The sequence below is a fragment of the Mustela nigripes genome, chromosome 14 (assembly GCF_022355385.1).
Source record: "Mustela nigripes isolate SB6536 chromosome 14, MUSNIG.SB6536, whole genome shotgun sequence".
NCBI classification, from domain to species: Eukaryota; Metazoa; Chordata; class Mammalia; order Carnivora; family Mustelidae; genus Mustela; species Mustela nigripes.
Genome location: NC_081570.1, coordinates 106,066,403 through 106,076,793, shown reverse-complemented (window position 1 = coordinate 106,076,793; position 10,391 = coordinate 106,066,403). Strand labels below are relative to the sequence as shown.

The following is a 10,391-nucleotide window of genomic DNA, read 5'->3' as shown; positions in this document are numbered from 1 at the left end:
TTCTGCTTCTCTACCTTTCCAGAAAGAGCCTTAGGTGAGGGCCAAGCTCTCAATTGGGATAGTGGGGAGGTCGCTCTCCTTCCTGAGAGCTATCAAAACGCCTGAACTTGACCAGATAAACCATGAAAGAAGCTACTGTCCAAGATTCTAACTGTGACAGGACAAAAATACCAACATTTCATCGAGGTAAAAAACGAAGTTACCCCTAAGTGGCATAAACGCCAGCTCTCTTTCTAAACAAACTTTCAAACACATCCTAGCCGCATTCCGTCCGTGCTAGGATTCCAGGTGGGTTTTCTAGGAGAATGTCGCATCTTGTTGAAACGCCAGTTTTACAAAAGACATCTTAAAACTATGAATTAGAAGAGGGAAAAACAGTGTAGATGGCAAACTCAGATACATTTTACAAAACAAAAGCTGGCAGTCCACTCTTTCATAGAACTATGGCGGGTTAGAAGTGCTGCTGCGGGAAGGTTTTACATACTTGGGTGGAAACGAGGGTTTTGTGTTGGGGATGGAGTGGGAGACCTCGCAGGGACCGCAGGCTCTGCGCAGGGAAGGGCAAGGGAATCACGAGGGTCCGCTGCCTGGGTCAGGCGGGGAGAGGAGCTTGGCCTGGGCGCACCGCACTCGGAAAGGTCTCCCGCAGGCTTCGCTCGTCCGAAGCCTGGGCGCCGTCCTCCCTCCGCCGCTCAGTGAGGCTAGAGGTGGGAAGTGTGGCAATCGGTCGGGCGGGGGGAACTGGGGGCCGCAGCAGGGCTGAAGTCGCCGACCGCAGTTGGGGGCGGGAGAGTGAGGCAGGCGCTCGGCTGCTCTTCGCCGGGCATCTCGAGGGTCTGTCCCCGAGGGCCGCGGAGAGCCCAGAGTGGCCGCGGGGCTCCGGCACTGCCTTCCCTCCTCTGGGGCTTCTCCAGGTGCCGAGATTACAGTGGGCGCGGCCGCGGGGCTGGCCAGCGAGGGCTCGGGTCCCAGAGCCGGGAAAGGGGCGGCGGCAGGGAGCGGGGGCTGGGCGCGGCTGCCCCGCGCAGAGGCCCGGGCCCCGCTGCTCTCTCTCCTCTCCCTTGCGGTCGCCGGGCCGCAGGCCCACGCCAAGCCTCCCGGTTCCTGGCCCGCTCGCGGCCTTGCTCTCCCGGGCTGGGCTAGGACGCGGCTCGGCTGGGCTCGGCGGGCGGAGGAGGAAGGAGGGAGGGAGCGGGCGGGCGGGCGGGCGGAAGGGGGAGGAGAGGAGCGAGCCTAGCCAGTCCGGAGTGGGGGGGGGGAGCCGGAGCTCCGCGGACGCCAGGAGAGACGGAGCAGCGGCTCCCGGCCCGGCCAGGTCCGCGACGCCGCCGCCGCCGAGTGAGTCGGGACCCCAGCTTGGGAGCCGCGGGCGCTGCGCGCAGGGGTGGGGCGGGGAGCGGCAGCGGAAAAGTTGGGAGAAGTGGGGGCGGCTCCGACGCGGCTCCGCGGAGAGGGCCCCGGCTGCGGAGCGAGTGGGGGGTGACAAGGGCAGAGAGAGCGGGGCGCGGGCTCGGGGCGGCCGGGCGGGGGGCGGCGGCGGCCGCGGGCTCGGGGGCCTGTGCCCGGCGCGCTCATGGCGGCGGGCCTGGGGGAGGGCGGGCCGGAGCGCCTCGCGGGAGCGGCCGGGCCCCCAGTGCCGCCCGAGGGCACGCTGGCCGGGCGCCTCGGCATTGTGGGGCGCGTCGTCCCAGCCCGGCGAGGCAAGCCCTGCTGGCAACAGGTAGGGGCCCGGGGCTGCTCGCGGAGGGCCCGAGCCACAGGCGCCCCCTTTGTTGGGGAGAGGAGCTTGGTGACCATTTGCGCGAGAGCCCCAGCCTGGCAGTGGGCCCGCGGCGTCGCTCCTGGCCTGCACGGGTCCCATGGCTGGAGTAGGATGGTGGGGAGGGTCGTGCCGCTTTTTCTTCGGACCGGCCCACTGTGGCCACTCCGAGAGCGAGGTCAGAGCGTCCATGTGCTTAACGGGAAACAGGAAGGAGCGGCTCTGAGTGTCTGCCCCGGCCCCCCAAGGCTAAGGCTCCTATACCGTTATGGGGTGTGTGTGGCTGGGGCGAAGAGGGGGGAAGCTGCTGGTGAAACTGGTTTTCTGGGCCACAGCTTGTTAATTACCGGCCCGGAGGCCCTCTGGCAAGTAGGTTAATTGCAGGTGTGTGGCACTAATATTTGGCCTCAGCTTGGGGGTTTCTCTGTCTCCCGGAGCCAAGCTCCTGGCATCACAACCTGGGCTTAGTTACCTGAGTTCCTAGACTCAGTACGCAGGGGGTTCTGAGGATCCCAAGGAATGATGCCTCCTTCACAGGGAAATGAATCTGGAAAGGCCTCCAACAGGCAGTCACTCCCACGTCTGTGTTGGAGGGGTCTCTGCCCAATACCAAAGTCCAGGTGACTGGGTCTAAATGTGGGTGGTTGACTGCACTTGTAATGGGGCTCCTAGGGATAAGGACTTGTCATAGCCTTGTCTCTCTGGCCCTAATCATAAAGTGACCTGCACAGATTCTCTGTTCTAAGGGGAATTCCTTGTCTCCCTTGGTACCCCATAGCCCACTCCCTTCACTGGGGCCTCTGGCCAGCTTTCCCCCTGGAGGCAGGGCCTCCTCGCCTCCCTGTCACTGGCCAGGAGCCTGCAGGCCTGCGGATACTTTACTGTGCTCTTCAGCACTGTCCCCGCTCTGCCTCTTTAACCTGCCGGCCTCTCCCTGCCCCTGGAGGCTCTAGTCACACTCAGTATTTGGGTGTGTTGGGGCCTCTAGTGGGGCAGCCCAGACATGCTAAATTTGGGGACCTACACGGCTGCCTGGAGCAATGACACACCTCCTGTTGGCTCAACCGTGCTGCAGCCTTCTAGTTGCTTCTGTGCTGTTGCCAAAAGAAAGTTTTCAACAAGAAGACTACTCGGATCCTCCCCCTTTTTTTGTAGTCTCTCAGGCTTCAGTGGCGGGTGGCGGCTGGAAGCCTGTGGGACCCTGTGTTTGTCCGTCTCTCCTCCTTTGCTGATCCTGGTTTCCTCAATTATTTCTTCAGTAAATCAGAGACCCGCAGGACTATTTTCGTGTTGAGTCTGTGAGATCCTTTCCTCACGGACTCAGACCTCTGCCCTCTCAGCATTCTGGGTTTACAAGCCCCCAGAGCCTTGTAAAGGGCTCTGCCCCCTTTACATCCTGCTCTGAAGGGTTGGGGGGGGGTGGGGGCTGGGCAGAGCCCTAGTCAAGTTCCTGGTAATGCAATGCCCATGAAATCCCTGCTCTCTTGGCCCCTGTCCAGCCTGTGCCTCAGAGAGTGGCGTCTGTGTCTCTGAGGCAGGTGTGTGTGTGAGAGAGGAGGGAGAGACATACAAAGACACACACACTCTGTTGTATCTCCATGTGTGGGGTGAGTACATTCTGTGAGTGGGAAAATATCTGTAGGTGTGATTTCTCCATCAGAAAATCAAATACCTACCCTGAGGGCCAACTGGCCAGAAAAGCAGGGTTGTCTTCCCTATGCCCAGTTCACATCTCCTCTTCTTGCCCCGGCCTTTTGTTTATGGGATCCCATGCTTGGCTTGGTGCGCTGGTGCCAAGAAGCCACCAGAGCTGCTTCAGGAGCAAACCTGTTGGTTCTGTGGGGCTGTGTAAGTGAGGCTGCTGGGACCCTCTGTTGTCCTCCCTGCCCCTGTCCCCCCCACCCCCCATGTTGAGTCAGAAGCCCTGACTGTGCTGAATCGGGTGCCTCTCCCTGCTGGGCTAGGCCCTGGGGGTGGGGTACAGTGGGCAGGGATGGGGTAGCTTTGCTCTGCTAATGGAAGTACTGGGCAGCAAGAGAGGGCTGTGGTCACAGAAAGCCTGCAACCCAGGTATGAGAGAGCCCCCATTAATCTGCATTTCTGAGCTGTAGACACACCATGTTCTCTGGCTCTCCCTGCTTGGGATGGGAAGGGTAAACAGGTGTCATCTTGTCTTGGGGTTGAGATAATGGCCCTATCCTGGTGCTTGCCCTCGACCACTCTCTGACCCTTTTTCTGCTAACTTCCCCAGCTCCTCACCTTCTTTGTAGGTTTAGACCGGCAGAAGACAATCCTGGGTTCCAGGAGTCAGGGAGAGGGGCCCCACTCACACCCTCTGGGACCCCAGCCAGCCCTCTGAATCTTTAATCCTGAAAATGTCCCTGACAGAGAAGCTTCCTGCGTTTCCACTGACCAGGGTGGGGATGGGGCCCGACATCCAGGCCTGTCTGTATACTTTTGCTTTAGATCTCAGTAGAGGACAAGGTGGTCTCCAAGAGATGTGGAGCCCAGGAGACACATCAGATATCTTTCCCCACCCCCAATCTAGCTAAGCTAGAAAGGTGGGAAGGACGAGCCAGAGGCAGGAGGCATGCTAGCACATCGAGGCATTCTGTATTTTCCTTCTCTGCTAGACTTTCTTGATCTTTTCTCTATGAAAGTGTGTTGTGCACTTGGTTGTGTGGGGAAAGTTCCACCGTGGAGAAGTGTATTTAATTTTGTTCTTTTCAAAAGGCTTCCATCTCTTTAATTAAATATTTATTCTGGCCAAGGTAGAGGGGGAAGGGGCAGTGCCCTTGGGAGCTGAGCCTAGAGTGTGTGTGTGTGTGTGTGTGAATGAGTGTTACTGGGGGAAGGTGGAGCTGAAGCTCCTTTATTGTCAGTGCTGACCTCTGACTTCATCTGAGAGCAGTGACCAGGAGTGGGGACAAGAGGGTAAAGTCCTTGAGCTGGAATACTGACCCGTGACAGGCTGAGAGGGATTTCTGAGAGGGATTTCGCAAGTACTGTGGTGGGTGTGGGTGGAGCCATGGGAAGAGCAGGCTGTGGACCAGCCCAGCTCAGCTGGGATCTGATCAGCCTTCAGCCAGTGGCACCAACTGGTCTCCAGTTCCTGGTGAGAACAGTCTTCCCAATCTCTTCCCTCCGGGTGGGAGGAGACCACCTACTGCGTCAGCTTTTAGTTCCATGCCAGCCTGAATACCAGCACCTCTCTTCCCTCCTGAGAGGAAGAGGGCTAGGTGGCCTAGAAACTTCTGCCCTTGTCATCCCACTGGCGTTCTGAGTCCCAGGACTGCCAGGCATTCTGTTAGTATTGGCATCACTGACTCCATAGGACCATCTTGCTGCTGCTCTCAGCTCCCAGCAACTGCTCTCCCCCTCAGGAGCACTGGACAATGCCTTTAGAGGGAACCTCAAAGGAGGTCTGTACCCTCCCTCATTCCAGTATCCAAGTGGCCAGGGGTTGGTCACTGCCTCCCAGTGGACCCTGGGGAGGAGGGGGGAGATGGGAAGGAACAGCTTTTCCCTGAGTCCTTGGGATGGGTGTTCCCCTGCAGACTAGTTACTATTTTATGGATGAGCCTTAATAAATAGCTCTTACTTCCACCAGATGTTTTGGTCTTCTGATTCCATTGTCTGTCCATGAATCCCTAATCCTTTTTTTTTTTTTTTTTAGATTTTATTTTTTTGACAGAGACAGACACATCAAGAGAGGGAACACAAGCAGGAGGAGTGGGAGAGGGAGAACAGGCTTCCCGCTGAGCGGGGGAGCCCCATGCAGGGCTCAGTCCCAGGACCTTGGGATCATGACATGAGCCGAAGGCAGATGCTTAATGACTGAGCCACTGAGGCACCGCCCCCCCATCCCTAATACTTTACAGCCTTGCCTTCACTTTGTTTTTGAAAAGATGCTTCAGATAGTTCTTCTACCTTATGTGCAGGAATTGGATGGCTTGGCATGGGGTGTTAATCTCAGGTGGAATAGTTTGATGTTCAGATTGTCCTGGAGCTCAGCATCTTTTAGGGACATAATTTTGCTTTACTCTGGCCTCTTAATTTTCCCCAGGGACCTTCTGGCCCAGAAGGGTTGTAGGAAAGGAGGTAGGGTTTGCTTTAGCCCTGCAATCTGTTTTTGGGCTTCCTTCGCATGGAGGCTTTTAACTGTGGGTTGGCTTGAGGGATAGAGGGGTAGTTGGAGCGTGGGGGCAGGGGAGGAGAAGGTGCCTCTGGTTTTACTCAGATTGTTACATCTTCCAGGGCCAGATCCTGTCTTCCCTGTTGGGGTAGCAAAGTGATGGGGAGACCCCAAGGTTTTTAGTTCTAGAGAACTGGGACTCCTGGGGGTCATCAGCAGCATTTTCAGTTGCAGTAAATGGTAAATGTTAGGACTGGAAAGCCACCATATTACAGACAAGGAAACTGATTTGCCCAACACCATGTGGCTGGGACCAGACTCCAGGGTTTCAGTCTGTCATCTTTCTCTTCCCCCATAGCTGCCCCCTGTGATGCCCTCTGACTTCCCCCCTCCTCACTCAGGATGCTCCAGACCTTGTATGACTACTTCTGGTGGGAACGGCTGTGGTTGCCTGTGAACTTAACTTGGGCTGATCTAGAAGACCGGGATGGACGGGTCTACGCCAAAGCCTCAGACCTCTACATCACACTACCCCTGGCCTTGCTCTTCCTCATCGTTCGATACTACTTTGAGCTGTGAGCATACCAACCTTCCCCCATGCCTGCCTTGGCTGCCAGCCACAGTTTCTCACACTTCAAGTTTGTTTCTTGCTGTTTAATTGGTCCCAGACCCCGCTGTTATGGCCACCCAGATCCCTGCCTACTGTGTGCCCCCCACTGAACGCAGCATTGTCTTCCTGAGGGCTCAGCATCCCCAGGCCCTTTCCTTCAATGGTTATTTGTTCTCCCTCTCCACTCCGCCTGGTCACTCGTGAACACAGGCAGCTTTGTCAGCTTTCGGCAGCCGAAGCAGGCCAAAGAGGGAGTTGCCGGGAAACTGAGGCCCAGGATAAAGTTGTCTGAGCTTGCAGCCCTTTCCCCTCCCAGCTTAGGGGCTACCAAGAAACTGAGGTGCTTTAAAGGAGACAGACCCTTTTCACTGCTCTCCCTTCCTCAGTTATGTGGCTACACCACTGGCCGCCTTCCTGAACGTAAAGGAGAAAACTCGGCTGCGGGCACCAGCCAACCCCACCTTGGAGCACTTCTACCTAACCAGTGGCAAGCAGCCCAAACAGGTGTGAGCCGCAGGCCCTGCTCTGGGAGTTGCTGGGTGCTGCTGGGGGAGGGCGCAGGTTGCAACGCCATGTGGGCAGGCGACGAGACGAGAGGGCAGTGGTACTGATCCAGGTTCTTGGTGGGAGGCCGTGGCGGGAGGATGGGGGTGCTGTCGAGTTCCACAGTTGAACATACTGGGCTTCTTCACAACACCCAGGCGGAGGTAGAGCTCCTGTCACGGCAGAGTGGGCTCTCTGGCCGCCAGGTAGAGCGCTGGTTCCGCCGCCGCCGCAACCAGGATCGGCCCAGTCTCCTCAAGAAGTTCAGAGAAGCCAGGTAGGGGAGGTTGGGGCCGGAGAAGCTGGGTGGCAGAGGAAGGTCTGATGTCCTGCTTGGAGGGGTGGGCCACGGCTGTGTGCAGGGAGAGGTTGTGCCCTGGTGAGGAGGCGAATTTGGATATCAATGATACTCTTGAGAGGGAGATCTCCGAGCACTTGGGAGTGGTTGGAGGGCTGTGCCACTCTCCCAGCCACTCTCCTCATCCTTTCTGCTTCCTCTTCCAGCTGGAGATTCACCTTTTACCTGGTTGCCTTCATTGCTGGCATGGCTGTCATCGTGGATGTGAGTGCCGGGTTCCTGGGAGGTGGGAGTAGGTTTTCTGTCAAGGTGGTGTGAAGCCATAGAGTGTGGGCCCCTCCTCTTTTAACCTCTCGCCGTCTCTCTGCAGAAACCCTGGTTCTATGACATGAAGAAGGTTTGGGAGGGCTATCCCATACAGGTATGAGATGGGGTCCTGACTCCTTATCTGGGATGATTAAGAGAATCAAAGTAGGACAGGACGAGGACATGTACACCTGTGTGAAGAGATCATCTCTGGGACACATGGCAGAAGGCACTGTAGTCATGGTGCTAAACAAGGGCTAGAAGGGCTGGGTTGGACAGGCGAGACCCTCGCGTCCTGTTGTTCAGGGTCCCTCACCTTTCTGTTTCTCTCCTCTCTCCCAGAGCACCATCCCTTCCCAGTATTGGTACTACATGATTGAACTTTCTTTTTACTGGTCGCTGCTCTTCAGCATTGCCTCTGATGTCAAGCGAAAGGTAGGTCAGGGAGCTGTGCCCGTAAGCCTAGGAGCCAAAACAAAGCCCCAGGATGGAGAGCCTTTCTCTTTGATTTCTGGGTATTTGGATGGAACTGTGAGTTAAGGGGAACTAGGTGGAAGGGGAAAGAAGTAGGATTAGAGTGGGGGCTGGGGAACACGAAAAAGTCCCCTGGAGCCTGCATCTTCTTTGCAGGATTTTAAGGAACAGATCATCCACCACGTGGCAACCATCATTCTCATCAGCTTCTCCTGGTTTGCCAATTACATCCGAGCAGGGACTTTGATCATGGCTCTACATGACTCTTCTGACTACCTGCTAGAGGTCAGGCTCGCTGGGCATTTCTTCAAACCTAAGAGACTCCGGTGCAGGTTCTCCTGTCCCTCTCCCTTTTTTGGGGGTGGTGGTGGTGTGGGGGGTGCTGACCTTCCTGGGACCAAGGCGGTGGGGGCACAGAGCCAGTGTATATATAAATGTATACGGGAGAGTCAGGAGCACATTTTGATGGATGGGGGCTATCTGTACAGTCAGCCAAGATGTTTAACTATGCGGGATGGAAAAACACCTGCAACAACATCTTCATCGTCTTCGCCATCGTCTTCATCATTACCCGACTGGTCATCCTGCCCTTCTGGTGAGTAAGCCAGTCTATACTCCTGTCCTCAAGGAATCAGGAGCCTTGCCTCTCCCCTTATCTGTTCTCATCCCCGCTGCCTCCTCCACCTCCTCTGTGTGTTTCCAGTTCTGTCCCTCCTTTCCTGATGCAGGATCTTGCACTGCACGGTGGTCTACCCCTTGGAGCTCTATCCTGCTTTCTTCGGCTACTACTTCTTCAATTCCATGATGGGAGTGCTACAGCTGCTGCATATCTTCTGGGCCTACCTCATTCTGCGCATGGCCCACAAGTTCATAACTGGAAAGGTGACTGCTCTGTAGGCCCTACACCCTTGAACTCTAGAAACAGCCCAGACTCCCTCCCATATGAGCAGGCATCCTGCTAAGAAACTACTGTGGGGCCCTGGGTACAGCAAGACAAGCCTGCTGAGAGAGGCATTCCTTAAGCATTTGAGGATAGCATGTAACCCTTCTTTTCCCTTTCCACAGCTGGTAGAGGATGAACGCAGTGACCGGGAAGAAACGGAGAGCTCAGAGGGGGAGGAGGCTGTAGCCGGGGGAGGAGCAAAGAGCCGGCCCCTAGCCAACGGCCACCCTGTCCTCAGTAACAACCATCGTAAGAATGACTGAACCATTGTCCCTGCTGCCCCTCAGATTAACGCATAAAGCCAAGGAACTAGCCTGTCCTCCCCAGAGGACCACTTAAACCCTGGGGAGAAAGCAAGCAAGGAGAGAGTTCTTCTACGGCCCAACCTCCTGCTTCTTTGTCACCCAGTTGCCTTTAACCAAACTCTAACCAGCCTATCCCCAGGGAGAGGGGAGGTTGGTATATCCTTTGTTAGAGGGGGGATGGCCTTATTTTCCCTCTGTTATTCTAAGTTGTCCTTTCTATTGCTTTGGAGGCCTGCCTCAGCTCTGGGGGTGGCAATTACAACTCACATTCCTTATTCTTCAGAATTTGGCCCTAGCTGTTTGCCTCAGACTCCCTGACCTCCAGAGCCAGGGTTGTGCCTTATTATCCCATCTGTGGGCCTCATTCTGCCAAAGATGGACCAAGGCTCACCTTTCTAGGTTCCCTAACTTGGGCCAGAAACCAAAGCTGAGCTTTAACTTTTTCCCCTCCTGAGACACAAATGAATTGAGTGTAGGAGGGTACATATGACCCCTACCTCTGCCAAAAAGGGTTGGGGGGGCGCATACTGGGACTGCTCAGGTGGTCTACGTGTTATTTGCCAGCTCTCTGTCGTCACAGGTCTAAGATCTTAACTGCCTCCTTCCTCTGGCCTCATCCCCTAGGCTAGCTGGTTTGGAATAGAATGGCAACTAGTTCTAATTTTTATTTATTAAACATTCGGTGTTTTGGGTTAAAGCCAGAATTACAGCTAGCACCTGGCATTTCAGCAGAGGGACCACTTCAGACCAAAATGTACTGTTAATGGGTTTTTTTTTTTAATTAAAATATATTAAAGATTAAGTAAAACATGGCAATAAGTGTCTGAGACTAATAGGAACTGAGAAGGGAGATCAACTAAATAAACTAAGTTAGTCTTCCTCATGGTTATGTAATGTTTTCTTTTTTAAAATTTCACATGGCAATTAAGAAAAAGCAAAGGTAGAGGTGTGAGATTAATGACAGCTGCCTCTTGGGAAAGATGAGGGGTGGAAACAGCTCTGTCCCTGAAGACCCAGA

At 55.4% G+C, this 10,391-nt stretch overlaps 1 protein-coding gene across 2 annotated transcripts; it reads left to right on the top strand.

Annotated features, from left to right (window-relative positions):
* Positions 1-1,235: 1,235 nt before the first annotated feature.
* On the top strand, positions 1,236-10,256 carry CERS2 (ceramide synthase 2). 2 transcript variants are annotated; one of them, XM_059376072.1, is made up of 11 exons: positions 1,236-1,338; positions 6,296-6,469; positions 6,891-7,008; positions 7,206-7,324; positions 7,552-7,609; positions 7,716-7,766; positions 7,994-8,086; positions 8,282-8,410; positions 8,614-8,720; positions 8,854-9,007; positions 9,191-10,256. In XM_059376072.1, the coding sequence occupies exons 2-11, from the start codon at positions 6,297-6,299 to the stop codon at positions 9,329-9,331; spliced, it is 1,143 nt and encodes a 380-aa protein (XP_059232055.1). In that variant the 5' UTR covers positions 1,236-1,338; position 6,296; the 3' UTR covers positions 9,332-10,256. The 2 variants fall into 2 exon arrangements, with proteins under 2 accessions (XP_059232055.1, XP_059232056.1); XM_059376073.1 differs by lacking the exon at positions 1,236-1,338 and adding an exon at positions 3,290-3,366.
* Positions 10,257-10,391: the final 135 nt, after the last annotated feature.

Excerpts from the sequence above, each read along its gene's own strand:
- CERS2 (XM_059376072.1), top strand. The coding sequence starts at position 6,297 with ATGCTCCAGACCTTGTATGACTACTTCTGGTGGGAACGGCTGTGGTTG. Across the intron at positions 7,767-7,993 it reads GGGAGGGCTATCCCATACAG|AGCACCATCCCTTCCCAGTA; the intron begins GTATGAGATGGG and ends CCTCTCTCCCAG. Across the intron at positions 8,087-8,281 it reads CCTCTGATGTCAAGCGAAAG|GATTTTAAGGAACAGATCAT; the intron begins GTAGGTCAGGGA and ends TCTTCTTTGCAG.